The 23,558-nt window shown below is 41.1% G+C and overlaps 1 protein-coding gene across 7 annotated transcripts in view; it reads left to right on the forward strand.

Moving 5' to 3' along the window:
• Meis2 (Meis homeobox 2) overlaps nucleotides 1-23,558 on the forward strand; it is a 208,507-nt gene that overhangs the window by 60,928 nt on the left and 124,021 nt on the right. For all 7 annotated transcript variants that reach the window (XM_051183762.1, XM_051183761.1, XM_051183765.1 and 4 more), the window contains one exon: nucleotides 2,984-3,129. In XM_051183762.1, coding sequence (XP_051039719.1) covers nucleotides 2,984-3,129 — 146 coding nt within the window. The remainder of the gene's footprint in view (nucleotides 1-2,983; nucleotides 3,130-23,558) is intronic.

Genomic DNA, 23,558 nt, shown 5'->3' on the forward strand with positions numbered 1-23,558 from the left:
TATTTCATAACATTTTTACAAAATGGACTGCTTTCCATTAAAATTCATGTAATGCTTCTCTTTATCCAATTTAAGTCAGTCATCAAAGGATGAGCATGCTAGCTACATTTTTTTTTTTTTGGAGCTAAACATGGTGAATCATATAGTCTGAGAATGTTATCAGCCCCTTTTCTTTTTAAACAAGAGAAAATGCACCATGGAGTCACTGCCTCTCATTTTTTAAGGTCATTGATTGGGTTCAAAAGGCAAATGCCTTTTTTCGTTGAACTTCCTTCAATTAAGCCATTAACCTTTTGCAATACGTGTATTCAAAAATCTATCAAAGAAAGCTAAATGAGATTTTAACAAAATCCTGACAATTTCAGCTTAAACATATACACAGAAACCATATGTGCTTAGGAAGAAATATATACACACAGGCATTGTTTACACAGTGTGTTTTTCTATTTGGAAGACAGTGAAGGAAGAGTTATTCCATACATAATCTGAAATGTGCATTCAGAGAGCCACAGAGACTCCACAGTAAGAGACAAAGATATCTCTATCCACAGTGTGGAGACGGACAGACTGACTTCAAACTTGGACTTGCAATGTGAATTTTTTCCCCCTCATCTCTGGGTACTGCTTTTCAAAATTGCCTCAGGCTACAGAACAGCACCTCAGATCCCCAAGGCCCACTGCCTGGCTCCTAATAGCCACTCTCCATCTGTGTCACATGAGCAGCTGATGAGATCGCTCCAGTGTCTGTATTTTGGAGAGCACTTCCACCCAGGTGAAAATGCTGGGGTTGCCAAGGAGCAGTCAGAAGCCATTAGTGTGGGTGAGAATTTGCCTTGCAGCAGTTCCTTGGCACAGTGGAAAGTGTGTGCACATGTCCCCATGCAGGCTGGGGCACGTACGTGTGTGTGTGTGTGTGTGCATGTGTGCACAACCCCCAGATTGATGTACATGTGTGTTCAGGGAAGGTCAACAGATAAAGATTAGATTCTATATATCCATATATCCAGTATTCAAAAGCCAATGGATTTTTCTTTCCCTGCCTGCCTACTCATTTCTTTTTTGACTATTTGGCTCTCCCTCTCTTCTCGCCCCCCCCCCGTGTGTGTGTGTGTGTGTGTGTGTGTGTGTGTGTGTGTCCCACCCCCAGGCTCTCTGTCTCTGTGTGTGTATGTATGTGTGTGTGTGTGTGTGTGTGCAAGCGCGCGTGTGTGTATGTGTCTGTCTCTCTCGCTCTCCCTCTTTTTTTTTTTTTTTTTTTTTTTTTTTTTTTTATCATAACAGAAGGCAAAGAAAAAGAGAACAGCAACTTTGGGGTCATGCTCTAGTGTTTGGGCAGATGGAAGGGAGCTGCTTTGCCTTGGGGCAGGGTGGCTGTAACGAAGTGGCCTGTCAGTCTGTAAATAGTGAGGGTCATCCCTTCCATGTGATGGAGGGGATCGCATTGCAGTGAAAATGGAAATGTCAATAAAATTAATCTGCCAGCTCTTTGCTGTGGTTTTTCTGCTTCTCTGGTCAAAGAAGGTTGAGGGTTTTTTTTTTCTGTGAGAGAGCTAAAGGAACAGGTACCAAAAGGCCACAGGGCAGACCCAGAAGTTCTAAGGCCAGTGCCCCAGTGGGCAGGAAGTCTGGGTGAAACACCATTTGGGAGGAGGGAGTGGGGCTGGGGATTTGCTGGTGGATCTGCTGCATTCCTCGGGCAGCTACAGAGTGCCCAGCTCAGGCTACATTGAGCACAGAGTTTATTGTTTTAGGCTTTCTTGGACAAGGTTTTTACTTAGCGTGGGATTTATGGCATTTACTGCTAATGAATGTCTATTCTTAAATTACAAAAAAACCCATCTCAGCGCAATTCCCAGATGTCCTTCCAGGACCCCAGCTTCTTAAACACCAGCAGGGAGCATAAACTCTCCACTTCTCTGTTTCCCTCTTTCGTGTGGCTCCAGGCTAATGATGTGCAAGGAAAACACAGCCATCTATAAAGCCTCAGTGCTGTCCCCGTATTCTTCATTTATTTTGCATTTGATTATGCCACAAGTCGGATCTTGTTTCTTTCCTTTTTTTAAAGTTATTAGTTCAAATATTAATGTAGGGATATGGCATATATCGCTACTCTTGATTGATGCCTTCCCAAAAACAGGAAGACGTGCTCGTATGAATTTTAAGAAAGTAGGGGTCCTGCAATGCCTTGCCAGAAGAGTTTTTCAGATACATAATTTAGATGCCCTCCAGGCAGGCTTTCAAGGCATTTTTGCCGGAGGGCAAGAAAAAATAACTCTGACTGTTAAAAGTAAATGATTTTTGCTAATGCACAATTAATGCCAGAGAAAAGCACAGAAGAGAAAGATGTTGATAGGAAGGCTCTGATTAAGTGAGCACCCTACCTTGATGTGTGTCTTTTTGTCTGCCCCCTCACGATAATGATCAGTGCTGCAGAGAGCTAAAAAGTTTCCATGTCATGCAAATGTGGGGCTCTGGGTCACAGGAGGAGTATGCGAATGTGTGAGTTTAGGAGGTGACAGTTCTGGGAGGGGCTGAGCAGGCAGTGCGTTATGTGCAATCAACAGTGACACAGCTACTGTCACCTATGCAGGCATCCTAGAATATATAGACTACAGAACATTTAACTTGATTACCCGGCAGTCTGTGCTCACTATGGGCACGGGGATGTATTTCTACCAAATGGGCTTTCTCGTAGCGGTTTGCCCACACTGGGTTCCATAATTGACAAAGAGCTACTGCGCTGTGTCAAGTACACAATTATAATTGAATTAATGATATGGGCGAGAGTGAGACACACAAAATTAACATTTGAAGAGGCCTGGCTTAATTTTGTCTTTTACATATTTGTGTCTCCAATTATACTTTAATGAAAGGGAATATACCCCCTTAATGGATTTCTTTCAACGAGCTCGTCATTAGCCTGGCATTGTTGTTGGCACCCTTGCTATGCTTGCTCTAATGGATCTTCATTTCTTCCTATTAGGTGATGGGTTAGACAACAGTGTAGCTTCACCTGGCACAGGTGATGATGATGATCCAGATAAGGACAAAAAACGCCAGAAGAAAAGAGGCATATTCCCCAAAGTCGCGACAAATATCATGAGAGCGTGGCTCTTCCAGCATCTCACAGTAAGTTAAGATAAAAATATATTCAAAAATAACAAAATTGTATTTGTCATTTTGCTAAGTTTTAGGGAGTCACATGGTCTCTCACACAGGGTTGGTTTTTATTTGGTTTGAGTTCCATCCTTCTGTTCAAGGTTGCCTGCTTTCTGTTTCTTGGAATCTGGTGACTCATACAACTTTTGTTAACCATTGCCATCCAAATAGCATCCTCTAGAAAGAAACAACGATTTGTCTGAAGAGTTCAGCAATAGACCTTATTTAAAATGGCCCAAGACTCAAAAATATCTGTAAATGTTTACTATATTACAAAATCTGAGCAACTTCAGACAATGCAGCTTCAACCATAGGAGGGCGTTGCTGAGTCTCCTGCTAACCAATGCTGTCTCCATCATCAGCATCTTACCATGGGCATGTCCAAGCTCACCTCATCTCATGGAAGTGGTCTGATAACACTGTGCACTTGTGTGTGTGTGTGTGTGTGTGTGTATGTGTGTTGTGTGTGACAAATACAGAAGGGTTGTTGGTACTCTGGTGCCTTTGTTTGCAAGGTTGAAATTAAAGATTCAGTTTAATTTGTTCAAGTCCATTATCTTAAAAGCTAACCCTTTTCACTTCTGGGAAAAGACTAATAAGTGCAATGGCCTTAAAGTAACAATTTATATCCCATGTTTGCAGCCAGCTTGATGTGTCAGTACATACTATTGACTCAAAAGTTCTCATGATGAAGAGTGACATAATTTTTTTTTTTTTACAGAGGAAATATGCATGCTTATATTTTCCTATCTTATTTGGAAATTCTTGGAACTTTTCTGAGGATTTGTCTTGTTCTAGCATTGTTTTCAGGCCATTCTATCTACACTATAGCTTAATAACAAAGTAAGTAATTTATTGAAAGCTGGAGGTCTTATTTGGTTATCCAGCTTGTGTGTCTCCATGATGAATGACATTAGTTACAGTGTTGTGAGTCCAGGACAATGTTCCACTCTTATTTATGATGGTGGTTGTTGGTCTGCTCTTCTCACAGAGGGATAGAGGGCAAGGGGTGGAGTGGTAGTAGGGAGGGAGAAGTGATAGATTCATGTCTCTAAAGCAGACATTTTGATGTAGTGACGTTAGTACCAAACTGAGGTGAATTGATCTGGCCTGTGGTGTTCAGATCAGCTGGGGGTACCAATGAGGCTGCCTTGGTAGTGGATATTCTTGCCTTGCAGCTATGGCCATTTCAAAGGTCAGGGCCCTACACTGACTTGGCTCAGAGGAATTAGACGGAACATGCGTCTTTGGGCTGATTACTTAACCAAAGACAAAATAATGAGTCCTAAGCAAATACTGACTAATTGAAAGGGCTGTAAATCCATTACATATTGGTCAGGGATAATCAGGAGTATTTAATCACTTTTATCTATTCAGGAGCACTGAAGCTGCAACGGCAAAGCCTTCAACCTTGCCATGTGCTTATTATTCTCATCATTATCAAAATTACTTCACAGCTGTTCTTTGCTACATCACCTCAGCTGGAGACTGGCTAACCTGTAAAATGTTTTTCATTTGGAAGTCGAGTGAGTGTGAGGGGAGGGCTTCCTTGTTTTCACCCTGAGGTTTGGTGGTTTAAGTAGCTGGAGATGCTAAGAAAGGCAGAAGCTTCCTAAACAGGCTAGCTGCCTCATCCTGACCAGCACATCTAGTTGGGTTTGCTTCCTCTGGGTCCCTTACAATGATATCTGTCGTGGTTGAAATAAGACATTTCAATGGTTGCTTTGCAACCAAGCATCTCCGTGCATGCATTTTCAGCCTCTGCCATGAAAACCAATGCTTACACCTTGGAGAATATGGCTGCTCTGTACTCAGAGAAGCAGAATCAAGATGGTCAAACCCAGCCATCTGAGTGACTATCTCCATGTTCTTTCCACTTGAAAAGGTGATTTGCTCAGGTCTTTGGCAGCTTCATAGAGACCTCACAATGTCTGCCATCGGTCAAGGTGGTGATAGTGTAGTAATGGAGTTATGGAAAAGCCAAGGGCTGCCTTCCTTACCTGTCTGCAAAGCCACCAGCTCCCCCAGCCTTTCTGAAAAGGAAGGGTCTGTACTCAGTCTGTGAATGCACCTCATGGCTAACCATCAGGAGCTCTCTTTGGATTTCTTGCTTTGACTGCCATGGGCGCAGCTCCCACCACACACTGCAGTCATTGCCCATGGTTCCTTGGCACTTGCCTGTCAACTGTGTTACAAACTCACCGTCCTTGCTTCATGAGAATGTTTACCTAGTTAAATACACACAGGACTTTGTGCAGAAGTCTCTGTGCCGTTAACAATCTCACTGACTGTTTAGAAAAAAAAGACTCACATAGACTGAGTCTGGGAATCAGGGATACTTCATTTCAGTCCCTTTTCCTCTAGACTGTCTGATGGCCAGTTTAGCCCATTAAGTCCCCTTAATTTTTCTTTGCTCCATTTTTCAAATGAGAAAGCAATGTTGCAGCATCCATAGGTCCCTTGTCTGTATCTCTGCATTTGTGTTCCACCCAAGGTCCTGAGGCAGAGCAATGCCCCCAGCCCACAGTCATCTTGCCATTTCCTTCCTCTTTTCACTTGTCACCAAGTGCTTTCTTTTTCTCTTCTCCATGACCTTCTTTCACAAATTGCCCTTTTTCATGGCTTCCTCCCACTGGCTTTGTGTGCTGTCTCTCTCTGTTCCCCTCCAGGCCTTCTCTGCACCTCCCTTGGATCTCAGAGAAATTCTCTCTGGCTTTCACTTTGAAAATGTTTTCTCTCACCATCTATACTTCACCCCCACTGCAGAGAAGAGGCCCGGTAACTTTGATGAGATGGTCTTGTAAAACTTTTACTTTCTAATCTTTAATGAGCTGAGAGATTTACTCAGCTGTAATTCCAAGCTCAGAAAACAAGAATAGGGTCCCCTAACTAGCGACATGTTAATTTAGACCTCTTTTCTTACATGCACTAACAGGCATGAGGGAGTCCTTGGAAATAGGGATGCCCTGGTATATTTCTCTGTCATTTAATGAATTTCAACATTCAAAGTGAAATGTCGGCTGGAACTCACTGAAAATAGATGTGGCCTAAATTATTATTTCATGTAAATTTCTTTACATGTGTGGGATTCAATGCACATTCTTCCATTATCAGTCTCTTTAACATTATTTCAAACTGGCCTGTCTCCTTTTGTGTGGTGTGACCTGTTCTTGTAGTACAATAATCCCTGATGTACCCTTTTTTTCTTTCTTTTTTAAAAAAGAAGCTAATTGAATTATCTCATTATTTTAATTTGTTAAGCAAATGTATTTTGCATCTCAGGATGTGTTCTTATACAAGGGGGCTGCAAAGGCTTTGCCCCCTGAATGGGCCATTGGCCCATTTTGACATTCATGCATTCATTAACTATCAGAACATAAAAGAACTCTGGGTGTATTTTTTTTTCCAAACACCCAACCAGCATGAAGCAACTTTCCCCAATAAGCCACAGGGGTCTCTCTACATATGTTCTCAACTGCAAGCTATTGTCACCTATTCTGAATACCTCAAAAGGCGGAGAGGAGGGAAAAAACCCAACTCAACAAAGGCCAACTGTAGCAATTGTGAAGTCTTAGTCTCAATATGACAAAAATCATTAACCTTCCATTTTCTAGGAAGAACAAATTCCAGTACAATTGTAACAGTTGAAACAGTCTCTCGGATTCCTATGAACCATGGTTAGGGGAAACGATAATCAATTTGTTGATAATTGATTACTTTGGAGAAAATATTTAAACTAGAACCAAAGAGGGATTTTGAAAATTGAACTGCTCGATGAATCTGTTTCCACGCTCAGAGCCAAACTCTTTGAATTTGTTTAATCTGATGTTAAAGGATTACTCTCTAGTTTCTAGCTACCAGTCTTCATGGTGTCCTTTAAAACAATGCCCTCTAGAATGTGCAATACTTTTACAGAAATAAATCCATTTCTTCTTAGAAATTCAGTTAGCAAAACTGTTGAACACCCATTATCCTCTTCCATTCATGCATGGCCCTGTCTGGCTTATTCACCCTAAGAAATCTAAAGGAGGTAGAAGAAAAAAAATCTGTTGGAAATAACACTTGCATTTGCCAGAAAGTAAAAAAAAAAAAAAAGACCAAAACAAACAGGCAAACAGCAATAAAGCTATCTCAGTAAAATGTATTCTCTTTACTAACACTTGGAGATTATAAAATTACAAAAGTAAGGCTGCCATTACATTTTTTTCTACTGCGAAGATAAAAGAAGTGGCAAGAAATAATCTCCAACATGACCGTTTATAATCATACACCAGGCCACTAGTGCTCAAGCCAGCCTGCCAACACCTTTCCCTGTTGCCTGGGGAGAGCTCCCTGAGTGTGCTCACCATGGAAGAGAAAGGTGCTCACACCTAAGGTCTTGGCTTGCTCATGCCAGTTTCTGACTGAGGGTCTTTGCATTGAAAACGGTAAAGCCCCACCCCCACCCCACACACAACTGCTTAATAGGTGTGACACTTTCTTCAGAGATACCTGTACTGCCTCAGAAGTAAGCTCCAGTGTATTGTGCAGTCTCTTTGAAATGGCAAGTTCTGATGCTCTGTTGCCTTTGTCTGTGGCAAATGCTGCATCCCTTCACTGTCTGTGGGTATGGGAGAAAGGGTTGTGGTTTGTGGCTTGGTGACTCCGTATCTACTGGCAGTCATTTAATGGCACTAAGAAGAAGCCTAGGTTTGATGACAAAAAAATATGCTTTAATGTATGTTGCCCTGCCAAGACATTGAGGCCTAGTAAAGGGTCAGGCTACTTACATGTTATATTGGAGAAACATTTTTCCTTCAGGTAATTCATGAAGACCTACTGATGGAAAACAAAGTTATCTTAAATTTTCTGTTGTGCTATACCCATCCCCCACACCCACCCCATGAGAGAGAGAGAGAAGAGAGGAAGGAAGGGAGGGAAGGAGAGAGGGAGGAAGGAGGGAAGAGAAAAGATAAACTTCAATTATTTTGTCTATTGACTAGTTCTCTTCATTTTGGGTCAGTCTAGGTAGCTTTGTTAACTGAGGGAATAACATGTCTAGATTCAGTGAATAGAATCCCAAATCCACAACACAGTACATATTTTATCTTAAATATCGCCTCCAAGCTCTTTTTGCATACCTGTTGAATAGGGATAATTTAGACTCCAGATGAGATACATGTGTGAAAGCTCTCAAATTTGTACTTTGTTCTTGTAACAGACATTGAATATAAAGTAGCAGCCAGGCATAGTGGCACAGGCCTTTTATCCCAGCACACAGAAATGCAGAGGCAGGCAGATCTCTGTGAATTTGAGGCTAGCCTGGTCTATAGAATGATTTCCTTTACACCCAAAGCTACAGAGCTACATAATAGAAAGGCCCTATCTCAAAAAAAAAAAAAAAAAAAAAAAAAAAGTGTGTGTGTGTGTGTGTGTGTGTGTGTGTGTGTGTGGTGGGAGTGTATGTATGTTATGATTGTTATTTGAATCTAGTTGGATGCAAGAGGTCTTGACAAATGGACCGACCTGGTCATCTAATGTCACCATATTCTTTCCTGGCATTATGTGAAATAAAGAGATGGGATTTTGTTATATAAAGCTTAGAGTCACCCAGTAGGAGAGAATATTTCACCCCACCCTTTAAAAGCTGTGTCAGTATTTACTGACCTTCCGTGGATATTAGCTAGTAGATAGCATCAGAGGGAGAGGGGCCATTGTACCGTAGTGCTACTGGGTCTGGTAGCATGCACCTGCATTCCCAACACTTGGGAGACAGAGGTCAGAGAAATCCTAGGCTCAAGACTATTCTGGGCTATATAGGATAGCCTTGTATAAAAAAAATAAAAGAAAATAAAAAAGAAAAGAAAATCAAGACTACTAGATGGTCCACCTGGAATAGGGAGGGGAGAAGAACTTTGGTTGGAATGGTTCAGAAAGCCTCCATGAGATCTGATTTTCCAAGAAAGGTTCTCTTTTAGAGTCTGGATCCTAGTGGCATGGGATCTTAACTGGCCTGGCTTTTCTCAATGTTTGAGGTTAGACTTTCTGAGCTTCACTGGGTATGTTTTTCCTAAAGGAGTCATTAAACTAACAAAGTGCTTTGATTTGGGGTTGAACTCCATGATCTTGGCAAAGTTATGCAGCCACTCTCATTTTTTATTTAACCTTCAGGATTAAGCTAGTGAGCATGTGATCTTCATAGCACCCATTCACATTGCTGTACAGCCCAGACAGTGTAGTCAGTATGCACGCTCACATGCATCGTATGAATTTGGATATTTTGATCTGGTTGCTTTGGTTTCCAACTGCTGGAGGCCTTTGCCACCTCACAACTTCAGCAGGGTTACTGACTTGCCTTGGCCCTCTTTACCAAAATACCTCACCTTGTTCTTCTCCAGTGCCTCTATCCACGAAGATACTATGGCTGTTTCTTTCACTGCACATCTCTTTAAGAACCTAGAGTGCTTAATAGAAGCCAAAGTCCATGGGCATAAGTTATTTCTATTTGGAAAATTGGCCACTTCATGATTCTGAGACTGGTCTACTAGCAGCTGTGGGCCAAATTAATTCCAAATATGAAATGCTGGCCTTGCTTAGAGAGAGGGAGATGAGGCAGTCTTTCTCATATTCAGGGAGGGAAATGTGCACTGAATGCAAGTCGAGCTCCCTGGCAAAAACATTTGAGGAGAGAGGTGTATGCAGAAACCACCCACTGTAAAGCACCATTAGAGAGAGAGGCAGGCCCTTGCCGATGTGCAGGCAAGGGAGGCCGCCCCTTGCCTTTGCCTTAGCATTGTTTTTCTGCTTGCTAGGAGAAAAACATCTGTGAGTTATTTGAATGGAACCTTATACTGGAGATCGCCTGAATCGGTGTCATCTCTGTTTAATTTCAGGAAATGATGTCACAATGCATTAAATAACAGTGCTGGGTGATTTATTTTCCCGTGGACATGCTGTCCTAAGCACTGCTCCTCTCTTACAGTGTTTCCAATTAACTGTAAGCCTAAATGTTCTTACTATTTTACAGTGATTTGGAGTGGTGGGGGTGGGAGGCTGGGGGTGGGAAGAGGAGTAATTTCAGAGGTTGCCCAGGTTCAGAGCTAATGACACATCTATCATGTCCTTATTGGGACAGGAGGGTACTGAGCGGCAGGGGTGTGATTACCAGCGGCAAGCTGGACCACTGTTGGTCAGTTTGAAAGAATTTCTAGAAACGAAAGCTCGAAGGCTCTCATGCTTGCCGTTTGGAGAGCCTCTAGATAATTCTATTAGCCACCCGTATACTGTAGCTTCTGCGACTCTAAGTCTCTGTGCACTCCCTTCTTCAGTAAAGAATAGAGGACACAAGTCAATTCTGTATGCCATCTGTCGTCGTTTTTACAATTTCTCAAATTAAAGAGACAGGCCAAAAATTTAATGTTGTGCTAAATCTTAGAAACTCCTCTGGGAGAAGGACGATTGTAGCTGAATCGGCTGGGTTTCTCTTGACAGGGTGAGTGCAGGTTGTGGCAACTCAGCCTTTCAATTGCCCCGTTTTGGTGTTTAGAATAGGATGGCCAGGCCTTCTGCATGGAGAAACCCATGTATTCTTGTGGATGTAGCCACTTGCTTCTGTTCATGTGGCCCTGGATGATACTGGTTATAATGGCTTCTTAGTTAGGTGATGAGATATGTAGTGTCCCTGTCAAATGACTTCAAGGTGTGGGAGATGTTTTTTTTTTTTGGTTGTTGTTGCTGTTTTTGAGACAAGGTCTCTGTGTAGCCCTGGCTGTCCTGGAACTCACTCTGTAGGCCAGGCTGGCCTGGAACTCAGATATCTGCCTGACTCTGCCTCCAGAGTAATAGAGTTGAAGAGTAATAGAGTAATAGAATTGAAGGTGTGAGCCACCATGCCTGGCAACAGCAATACATTTTAAAGTATAGCTGATGATACCACTTTAAAAGGAAGTTCACCTAAGACGATAGTACCCAACTTATGAGCTATTAACTGATATAAAGAAATGTAGTAATTCACAATAGCCAGAACATAAAGGCTTTTAGGACACTGTGATGCATGGCTCTGTCACAGAGGATACATGCTTCAGTGTGTTGAAACATGGAATATCCAGTGAATTTGAGGCTAAGGTTCTTTATTAGCTTCAAGTTGAGAGTTTTCTTTGCTCAAGGGCCTAGATGTGAATCCTCAGGACAACAAGGAAAAAAAGGTGAACCCTAGCATCAACTGTGAGACTCAGATGTTGGTGCTATCAGTGAGAATCATCTGATGGGGACAGATGTACTGTATAGTAGATGTACTATACGGTAGAGGATGTTGATAAGAGATCGTCTGTGCTAGAGAAGGCTATGCCTCTATGGAGGCAGGGTTAGTAGGGGAAATGATTCTATCTCTTGATTCTACTAGGACTCTAAAGCTAATCTAAAAAAAAAAAGTAGTTTATTTTTCAAAAATAGGTAATTGAGGAAACTGAAAAAATGAAATGTGTATTAAATCACGATCCAAAAGAAACTAAAATAATTGTACCTCAAAGTTTAGCACCCAGTTTTATAAAATATCACTTGAAGCATCACTGTTTAAAAATACACTAAGGAATTCAAGGAGATAGGAATTGAGGTCCCTTGAATAAAGGAAAATAGAAGGCATGTGTGTATTTGAATATTCAGCTATTTAAAACCTCCGAGAATAGAGTGCCATTACATGCTGTTTAGTGAGAACCCTGAATATTCATTCAAATTATATGGAAAAATTCCATTTCCTTCCACATGACCACAGTGTACTATTGTAGTCTGGGCAGGAGTGGAGTTCTCAGAAGTTAAGGATCAAGATGACAGGACTGAAAAAAAAAAAAAAAAAAAAAAAAAAAAAAAACCTTGACTTAGTTGCAGGATAGTTGTCAGTGACCTTACTGTGCAGGACTAATTTTGGCTTTAGAGTGTGATTGTACAGACTTCAAGAGATGTCTGGAAATTCTGCCTTGCCTGCATTGTGGCCTGTTTTTGTGATTTGCAGATGGTTATGAAGTGTAACAATGATCCCAACCTCACTGCTCCTGTGATGAAATAGTGGCTTGGGCAGAAAGTACTAGGTTGGTTGAATGGAATTTGTCTACTGCATTTATGGGCCACATCCCACCATCTAAATTGATCGGCAGCAGTTTTTTCAGTATGCAAAGTAATCACTGACACCTTTTAAAGGTATATTATCCCCTAAAAGTGGAATCTTGATTCCATTTTCATACTTTTACATTTGTTCTTCATGTTTTGAACTGCCAAGACCCAAATCCACCAGAATAATTTCAGTTGTTTTTAATCTAATAGTAGATGAGATGCCAAGTCACAATATAATGGCAGATAATGCTTCTTAACCTACAGTTTTAATCTTGCTAATAACAGGTAATATGAACATTTGCTGAGTCTGACTTTAATGTCCACACTTGCACAAAATTATAATTCAAGAGATGTGAGCTCTAAGATTATGAGGTGGTGAGCAATGAAGAGATGTTATTATCTAGTTATTGTCATCATTATAGGAAACTAATGTGGGCCAGAGACCAGTCCTCTTGAGCTACCCCCATAGGCTGATTTGGATTGATTTACCTAACATAGTCGGATAGCAAAGGTCCACTCTTGTATTCCTTAAACCAGATCTTTTTGTTTTTCATTTCAATACTTCAGTTCACACAGTGTAACTGTCCAGATTCTTTTACTTCTTAGATCAAGTCCCTGCCATTACAACTATTCCAAGAATTCATTTTGGCTTAAAAATACATAGCAATTATGTATGTATGTATGTATGTATGTATGCATGCATGAGTGCATGTATATATGTGTGTGTGTGTGTGTTTATATATATATCAGAGGATAGTCTTATGACTGGCCACACTTCAGTGGTGACCCAGAATTCATCTGGTGATCACAAACAGACAATTACTACCCCGAGTATCCTGAGGGTGCTACAGGAGTCTTTGTAAAAAGAAAAAAGCTCTTATCAATAGAGGAGATGAATTCTAGATTATTCCCTGCAGGTTGGTGACAGGTTGGAACTCTCTATAAAAGCAATCTTATTTTTCCCCCCATGGTGAAAAGTTATAGGTTCCATTTCAGTGTTTCAAGATACCTGCGGGCAGCTCATGAGCTGATCCACTTGTTTTAAACCCCGTCTTGCAGTGAATTTATAAAAAAAAATAAAAAATAAAAAAGGTGGTTTGTGAGTGTGGGAATATGGGGTCATTATTGGTCAATTATAGGCTCAGTTTTTGCATTAAGTTTCTGCAAAGCTATAAGTGAAAGCCTATGTGGCAAAATCCCACTGATTACAGGGTGACACTTTGATAAAGCCCCTTTTATGACTTAATCCTGAAGGTTTTTATTCTTTTGCATGATGCTTAAGTGATTATCAAATATGGTTATGTAGAAAGGTATAGGTTTTAATGTGTTTGGTGTGTGTGTGTGTGTGTGTGTGTGTGTGTGTGTGTGTGTGTGTGAAGAATGTGACACAATGCTCTGCCTTTTCTGAGCTTCTTGGTTAATGGCTACCCCAAGTACCCCATGCTTCTTTGGATGGCTTACACAATCAGGTAAATGGAAATGGCTGTCTTCAATCCTGGTGGATCTCTGGCTGGTTTTTCTTGGAATGTAGATAATAAAAATGCTTATAATTTATTTAAAAAACAGCAATTTTCTTCCTTTAGACAGGGGTGAGGACAATCTATTAACTATTTGTGTTCACAAAAACAAAGATTTTTCTGGGTAGTGGTGGCACATGACTTTAATCCCAGTACTTGGGAGGGAGAGGCAAGTGGATCTCTGTGAATTTGAGGCCAGCTTAGTCTACAGAGTGAGTTCCAGGACAGGCTCCAAAGCTACACAGAGAAACCCTGTCTTGAAATACAAAACAAAACAAAGATTTTAGGACACTGTAAAAGCCTTGATACATTAAAGTCCATTTGGTACAGGCAGAAGAGTTAGTAATAAATGGAAACTATTACACCCAGTCTACTGGTTAGCTCAACCCCTTGCTGTTCTTAATACCATAGTCAAGTAATTTAATTTATCTGAGTGCTGCTTTGTTACCTAATCGATTTTGTTGTTTCTGTTAGTGGTAGTTTTGTATTTTGTGCTTTGACAATGCCTCTTTCTGTACAACTCATTATGTACATCAAGCTGGCCTCAAACTCATAGAGATCTGTCTGCCTCTACATCCTAAATGCTGATATTTAAAGTGTGTGCTACCATATTTGGCCCTTACTTCATTCTTTTGAAAGCAAATAGAGATTAGAAATAGTTCAGATTGGAAAGGGGCAAAAATAACATAAAATATAAAATGATATCCCTTCATGCCGTTCCATAATCTGCCAAAACAGTCAATTTTCTTATTCTCAGCTTCATGAAAACTAAATTTAGGTACCCATCAAAGAGAAGTATTATATCATCTTTTAACCTGAGTCTCAAATGGGACTCAAATCTAGAGACAACATGCAACAAACAGGAAAAGACATTGCACCAGTCACATTAAGGCAGAGTTCCAATGGATGGTATTATAAGTTAAAGTAACATTTGAAAGCATATGCTCATCTTTAAGAGAAAGAGATGAGTGATGGCAAGCTGCATCATTACAGGGGAATTTGAACCTCTTTTTGTAAACAATTCAGTCAGAGAGTTAACTGGTCTACCACCCTGCTACTTTTCATCCTGGCTGAATAGCCTCTCTGAAATAGTGATCCCATGTCCCCACTCTACCAAAGATAAAGGAAACCTATGCCAGATCCAAAATCACCTTATTGATTTGAACATAATTTCAGTTTTAAAGCTAAGTCAGGCTTCTGTTTATTTTCTATTCATTCAGAAGTTTGCAAGTGTCAGAGCCCTTTAGAGAGAATCCATGTTGGCAAAAATCACAGAAATTGAAAGGCATGTGGAGGCCCAGTGGTGGTACTTTAACCCCAGCATTCGGGACAGGGATTTCTGAGTTTGAAGCCAACCTGGTCTGCTGAACAAGTTCCAGGATAGCCCGAGATACACAGAGAAGTCCTGTCTTAAAAACAAACAAAACAACAACAGCAAAAGGCACATGGAGGCCTTGGCCTTAAAAACATTAGCCACATATCTCCTTGGAGACTTTCTATGGAAGACTCATGGTTGGAGAGTTGGGGTTGATCTTTGTGTAATATTTGCAACTATGGCATTGGATAAATGTCCTCAAAAGAGTGGGGAGAGAGAGAGGAAGAGAGAGAGAGGCCAGCAAGCTTATGGAAATAAATGATGTGGAAGGGTGGGAGGCAAGAGGAATGAGCAGAAACAAACATCAGACCCAAGGAGACATAATGAAATCATGTGACAAGGAAAGGCATTTCAAAGTAGGGGAAGTAGATTCCGAAGAAAGATCAAGGACAATGATGACTAAAAATAAGCCTTTCAATGTGGCACTTTGGGGTCACGGTCTACCTTTGAATTCTGCAGGCTGATGAGTGAGCAGGTGGGTTGGGAGGGAACAAAGGAAGAACAGAAGACAGGGCGTGGGAGTGGCTAGGTTTCCAAGCACAGGTGAGTCAGGAGCATGGGGAGGTTGGAGAGATAAAGAGGTAGAGGTACAGGGGTGGAGGAAAGGACAGTGGGTGATACAAGGTATATGAGGAGGTGGGTGGAGGTCAGAGCCCAGGTGGAATAATGTAGTAGTGACAGACACATTTTGTAAAGGTAGGAAAGATGGGAAGAGATCCGGGTATGCCTAATGACAAGATGAAAAGCGATGAGGGTGTGATGGAAAGTAAATTAGGAAGGGCTGAAAGTGTGGCTTCGGAACAGAGGCCCCTGGTTGGAAGGGACTTGCTGAAACACCCTTTCTGAGGCAAGACTCAGGATCACAGAAGAGAGGCAAACCCAGACCACAGCACACCCCCAGACTGTTTGGACAGGTGAGAGAAGGGTGGTGGTAGAGAAATCTTGAAATAAAGGCCAGTAAGTCAGCATTCCTGTGATGTAATCTTTCCTGGAATTATGACCAAAGAATAGTTCTGTAGTTCATCTGCATAATGAAATGACTAAGAAAAGTCCAAATGATGTTGAGGGAGGCCTTACATTGAAATGTGTTGTAATCTGACAGAGTATGCCATTGGTCATCACCGAAGACAGGATGTGCAGCTGAAACATGAAAATCTACTGACCAAACCAAATACATGGAGAAGTTTATTAATTTAAAGGCACCACTTTTAAATTGTTGGGTGGAAAAAAAGAATAACTCAATAAATGGATTTGGGGTAATGGTTTAACTATTTTTTTAAATCAATATTCTCCATGAAAATAAGTTCCATATTTAAGAGTTCTTTGAAGTGATGTGACTGTTTCTCTTTCCTTTGTTTAGTGAAATCCTTTCGGAGCATAAAAACAAAGGGATTATAAAGAAAAATGGTGATTGATTAAATTAAATTAAAATTAAGAGTCTTTGAATGTCAGGAAAACACCATAAACAAAATAAAAGAAAATATTACAACTTGCAAAAAATATGTGCAACATCATTTAACAGGCAAATAATTAGTGTTCCACATAAATGAGGCATTGTGCCTCAACAGAGAGAAAATGAAATGGATGGGAACTCCAATATGAGCAGAACCATCACTAAGAATGGCCAGCAGGCATTGTAAAACTGCTCAGTACCATTAGTAACCACATGCCATTTTAAAAGACGGCATCAATTTTTATTTGATAGAAATTAAGAAAGGATGAAGCTAAGTGTGGTGACACATACCTGCAATCCCTATATTAGGAGGGTGAGGCCTAAGAATCCTGGCCAGACACAGCTACAAAGACACCTAGACATTAAGAAAGTGAGAATAATAATAATGTCCATTGCTATCTAGGGTGGAAGGTCATATTCACCATAATAAAGACAATAAAATAATTGTCTTTCTGTCATACAAAACACTAAAGCATGTGTTGTGTGATAGCTAACACATACCTTTAATCCCAGATAGAGACAGGTACATCTCTGTGAGTTCAAGGATTGCCTGGTCCACTACATAGTGAGACTCTGTCTAAAAGCATAAAACCAAACAAATAAGACCTTTCTAAGGCAAAATATGTACTTACTATTCGATGTAATAACTTATTTTCTAAGAGCTTTTCCATAAGCAAAATAAGAAATAAATACAAACATTATGCAAAGTTCTGCCTAAAGACATTATTGATAGCAATAAAGGTGGAAAACTGTCTATATTACCAACTATAGGAAACTGTTCAAGACTGTTGCGGACTAAGTATCCAGTCATTAAAAATTTTATTACCTAAAATTTTTGAGTTATGGGGAAACCTCAATATGTTAGTAACTGAAAACACAATTGGTAGAATATTATATAAGCTGAATTCTAATCTTGTAAAATAAAATACATATAGAAATAGGCACAGAAAATGTTAACAATTATCTTTAGGTAGTATGATCTTGGCGACTCTTGTTTTTTGTATCAGTGTATTTCCATAAACGTAAAAAAAATAAAAGTAGGGAGGCTGAAGCACATGGTTATTGAGTTCATGGCCAACACAATCTCAGATAAAGATGTGTAGTATATTTGTAATATAAGACAAAGCTTTTTTATTTTAATGAAGAGCTGGGGATAGGCCAAGTTAAGCCTGGTAGTCTCCTGGGATTGGGGGAGGCCTCAAGTCCTGGTTCAGGCTGAGAGGCAGAATGGAGCTGCAACATCTCTTCCTGAATGAATCAAAGGGCTGGTAGGGATGGATGCTATTAAGATTAAGAGAAGAAAGGTATTAACAAGTCTGTCATATATATATATGGGAAGCTTCAAAAGTGAGGCAAGAGATGGCATGAAGTAGATGTTCATGCAAGTATAGAAGTCATAAGGGAAATGGAAGCAGCTTGGGGGCCCAAGGTCTTGTGTTTGCAGCAGTTGGAGAGGCTCAAGCAATGAGGACTGTGAGAGGAAAAGGAAGAGAGAGAGTGGTTTGGCCTCTTGTCTCTGATCCCAGAGGGACTATGAAGGAGAAAGCTGATGTGACTTCAGTGGAAGAGTGTCTTAACATGGTTGACATCACAAAATGCCATTGACTAGATGACTTAGTAAAAACAATGATGGGCTGCATAGATTGCTCAGTGGTTAAGAATATGTAATGTACTCTAAGAAGAAGACCCACTCTAATTTCTAACACCATGAAGGGTGACTCTCCACCTTCTGTAATTCTTGCTTCAGGGGATCTGGTGCCCGTGTCCTCTAGAAGCACCCACAGTCAGTCATGTGTACATACCTATACACATAGACATGCACATAGTTAATTTTAATGTGTTAAATGTTAAAACAAACTAGCAGCCCCTCCCCTCGAAAGTCATTTTCTCCCAGCTTAGCGGGAAACAAAATCCCGAGGCCATGGTGTTGTGTGTTTAGTGTCTGCTGATGGCTCTCTCCTGGACTGTGGGCAGAGGATCACTATCCTCCTGGCTGTTGTAGCAGTGCCTTTTCTCTGTGCATGGAACAGAGCAAGAGACAGGAGGCAGTTCTCACTTTCCCTAAGGCCACCAGCCCTCTTGGGCTAGGGCCCCACCATTATGGCCTCATTTAATCTTAACTATGTCATAGATGCTCTAATTCCAAGCCCAGATGCCCCTTTGACTTATAATGACTTATAATACACATGTTTTGTGTATTTATTTTTTTATACTTATCTTTTGCTTTTTGCTATAAGCCCATCTTAAGTTGAAAATTCTGTAAGTCAAAAAATGCATCTAATCCACGTGTCCTGCAGAACATCAAGGTTTAGCATCACACACAGAGAATTAGCTGCTTACATTACCCTCAGGGTCCCAGGACTGAGAGATTGGCTCAGTGCAGCAGCATTGACAGTCTGTGTCCTCTGCATCCTCCAGTGAAGAAGCACAGTTTTGTTAAGATGTGTTCCACTTTCACACCTTCACAAAGTCAAAATGTCCCAAGTAGCAGGACCAACTCTGATATCCTCTGGGTGTTCAGGGCTTCTGCACTGGAAGTTTGGATGAGGAGACTGGGTGCAGCTCAGTCCACAGAAGCCATATTTCAGAACAGACATTAGTTTTAAGTCAAGGACATGGAGTTGTACATGTGGAAGAGATCAAAGTTCTCTTGCTTTTGTTTTGTTTTGCTTTGTTTTCCATGACCTTGTGAGTGAGGGTGAGGGCAAAGGAGCAGGTTAACTTTGGATGTGGTAAAACAAAACGAAGCCAAGAAAGCCTGTCATGCTGTGGTAAGAGCCATAGGCTTGTGCTAACATGCTGTGGAAGGGGGCTCCTTAGAAAACTGTGGGGGAGGGGATAATTGGGGGAGAGAGAGGGAGAGAGAGAAAAAGCACACTTTCTCCCACTTCCAAAGCATCTGGACTAAGGGAGCACAGAGGAGAAAGAAGAGGTGGAAAGGGCCCTTGTGTGCTAAGGCCCAGCTTCATTTGGGTTAAGTGGAAGCCTTGTTTGATCTAGCTGGTTTTCCTCAGAGTTCAGCTTTCCACATTTTTGCACTCCATCAGTTCGTGTATTTTCAGAGCCCCCTCCCTCCACACCTCCTCTCTCATCTTTTTTTTTCTTTCTCCCTACCTCTCCTCTTCAAGGGGAGAGGCTGAGGGCGTAGAGGTCGGCTGAGGCACACTCCTGCTCTGTCATGTACTCTTGACCCTTCCCTGGAACCTGTGGTTAATACACGCTTTGTAGAGGTGATTTGGCAAACCATACTCTCCACAGGACTTGATTCATAATTTGCTGCTAGCAGGCGGAGCAGGGCTCTGTAGTGACTTGTTTGCTCAGTGCCACACAAAAGCAACATGTTGTGACCTTCGCTGTTATCGAATCAGGAAGTAGACAGTCCTGGCATGGAGTCCAGTCTTCCTATGGCTCTCTACAACTGTAAATTATGTCCCAACCTTCCCATCTAGAGCATGTCACACTTTACATTACTATTGTGTATCTTAAAATAAACAGCATCCCAAGCTGTTTATTTTGGTGTTACTATGTATGCATTTTAAAACAGTGGTTACTTAAACAAATGTCCCTGTTCCCACAGCACTTGAAAGCCAGTGTTTGCTCCCGTGGTTTTGGGTTTTGTCACTTCTGTTTGGATTATGTCTGAAACCCACACTGGACGCAGTTGGAAGGAGCCTGGAAGTATCTCAGACTGGGACCTGTAGCTGGCCCTGGTCCTCAGCAATGAGTAGTTGTCTGGCCCTCACCATGCTCTCCCAGCCCTCCACAGTGCCTTGCCCTCCTATACTAACTAGGTGTTTCAGTTTCTCTTTCAAGCTGTAAGCTTGGTACATTCAGTGATAGAGTTGTTAATTTTATGTTACTGAATGCTATGCAACTTAGTTGAGTAAGCCTGCTGCTTCAGTAACAAAATAGTTGTCACCTGCAACCTACAGATACAGGCTACATTCCATTGGTACAGTCTAAGTTGAGTGAGGATGGAGGACAGTAATAAGCAAAATGTTTCTTCGGGGGAAAAAACAAAAATTGAACACTTTACTGTCTTCATCTGTGAAACAGGTGGGAGAGAGATTAGATAAGATGGTGCACACAAACAGCCTTTGCACTTGTACAGGCTTGGTACCCAATACTTAGTCTTTTGTACTTCCCCTTTGGCCTTCACCCCATGACATAAATTACAGCTGCGGGTGGTCTATGCAGAGTCCTGTTGACTGCAAGCAGGAGTTAATGTAGTGTGGGGGGAGACCCTCAGAACCTGGCCTAGCCTGATGGTGACATTTGCAACAGTCATTACCCAGAGAGACCACTGAGCCAGGGAGGTGTAGGGGTGGAGGGGCAGCACCCCAGGTTGCCTTCCCCATTTAAGAAGAGAAGCAAGGTTGGTTTGAAGCTATGCACCATGCTATCCTCTTTCCTCTTGTGAGTGGCAGCATCAGACTGTACCATCTTTCCCATTTCAGTAACATAACTTCCTGTTGCACTAGCACATCAGAAAGGAACATTCTAGATCAATTGCTCGTAAATGAATGAATGAGTAAAATCCTGCTTGGGTTTTAAGCATCTCAAAAGGTGTAACTTACTGCGGAATAATTCACTGCCATCCTAAATGTTTGTGGACACAGGAGTGATTTTATTCTTGGTTTTATGAGCAAAATAAGAACATTGTTCTTGATTATGCTTACCACAAAATCAGTTAAAGAAATTCAGGTTAGATTTTTTTATGAGATAATCTGGAATATTAATGAGATGACACGTTATTAGTGAGGCAGCCACATTTCTTCTTCTTCTACAGCACATATCCAAAGCCCTATGATGGGAAGACATTAAAGGCCATTTATTGGAACATTTAGATGCAAGTGAGGTACAGTCATTGTTTTGTGCTCCATGGAAAGGTTCATATAAGATATTTTGATTATTTGGATTTTTTTTACTCCAAATATGATGAAAATACAGTGACCATATATGACAGAGCTTTGGAAAGACTGCATTGCCCCATTCACTGAAGGCAAGTTTCAGCTACTTTGGTCTCTTCCAGTGTCCAGTAGAGGTACTAAAACCTGGGGCCTGGGTTGTTGGGATGGGGCAAGGCAAAGATTCTAGGATGGGATAAGGCAGTAATGTTGGAATGGGGCAAGGCAGGCTGCTCCAGCAATGCTGTGTGCATTAAGAATCATGGGGGCATGGCTTTGTAAGGAGGAAAATACTGTTTAATTTCCACACTAATTTTGGGATTATTCAAAATTCTTGCTTTCATTGACTCATTGCTGGTCCAAACACCATGGAATCCCACTGCTCTTGTCAGACAGAACCACAAAGCAGAGGAAGAGGTGGTGACTTAAACTGAAACCAAACAATTTCTATGTTCACCCTCAGAGCTGAAGAGCTATTCTGTCATTCTTCTGCAACTCACATGCCTTGTCACAGAATAGTCACAGTGTTTTCTTAAAAGTCTAAAAAAATCAGCTGAGTGTTGATGGTTGTGTGCAGTTAATCCCAGCACTCAGGAGAAAGAGACTGGTGGATCTCTGAGTTCCCAGCCAGCCTGGTCTACAGAGCAAGTTCCAGGGCAGCCAGAGTTACTCAGGGAAACCTTGTTTTAGAAAAGGAAAAGAAAAACTAAATCACCTTGCTAACAACTTGACATTGTCATGTGTGTGTGTGTGGGGGGGTGCACATGCCCATGAGTACATGTGTGTAGACTAGTTGACACTGGGTGCAGTGTACTATTCCTTTTACTTTATTCTTTTGAGACATGGTACTTTATTGAATCTAGATTATTGCACTTCTCAGGAACCCGTTTCTACCTTCAGTTCTGAGATGAAAGGTGGGTGTGCACCTCCACACTGACTTTGTATGTACGATTTGGGTGATTAAACTTAGTCTGTCTGTTTGGACAGCCAACACTTTACTCAATGATCCACCTTCCCAGCCCAGTTGAACATAATCTGACAGGATTTTTGTAGGTCTGTCCCATTCTCCCAAAGTTTGGCCACTTTCCCTCCTTTGCCATGCCCTGTTTGAGTATGGTTTGCCTGTATCTACATTTTTCATTTTGTCTTCACTCTGCTATGTGTTACCTACTACATTCGGTGTTCAAACAATGGTGGCCATTTTCATTGATTTGCCTCATTGGAAATGGGTCAGCTATTCTTATTGTGAAAGAATGAAGGGGAGGGGATGTACATTTCTGCCCCAATAAAATTAGATAGCATAGGGCAACCGTGTGTTTGTTAAAAAGCAGTTAGCACAAATTAGAAATACTTCACAACAGATGTGTTTTGTGAAAGGATATGCTAAAAAATTAAACAGAGAATACTTTCCGGTTATAATTTTAGAAAAAAATATTGTGCAATGAAGCAAATTTACAATTCATTTAAATCAACCTTTTTATAGAGTGTGTGTCTTCATGATAAAATTTTGACAATTTTGCGATTTGTTTCAGTGTTTCATTGAGGGGGTGGGAATCCATCTGCTAGTTATTTTGGGGGACACCATTACATCAATAAAAATGGTTCCCAAGTTGTACACAGGCTTCACTTTAAATTAATGTGTGGCTGTTCTTAGTATAAGTGATGTAAAGGCAAAAGTGCCCGCACTATATGTAGAAGGTAGTGTGCTTCAATGAACTCCACTCTCCAGGAACCTCTTCAGCCTTGGATTCTCACTGATCTTTCTTGTTCTTACTTCACTGACCCCTTTTTGAGCTTCTAGAAGAATGTTTTTTTGTGGGTGGTATTTGAGTCGATACCTTTGATACAGTTGCTATTAATCACTGTCTACCCCGTTATGACGCAGGTTTAATGATATATCAGTGAGTGGCTTTTGTAAGCTGGAAGCTTACCAACAGCTCCAGCCTTTGATATTCAACTCACACCAGGGTGGGGGTGGAAGTGGTGGGGAGAAATGGAGAGTTAAAGAAACAGAAGCTACAAACCAGAAAAAGAACAAAAAGAGCTAAAGAAAATGGAATGGA

The sequence above is a fragment of the Phodopus roborovskii genome, unplaced genomic scaffold, assembly GCF_943737965.1.
Source record: "Phodopus roborovskii unplaced genomic scaffold, PHOROB, whole genome shotgun sequence".
NCBI lineage: Eukaryota > Metazoa > Chordata > Mammalia > Rodentia > Cricetidae > Phodopus > Phodopus roborovskii.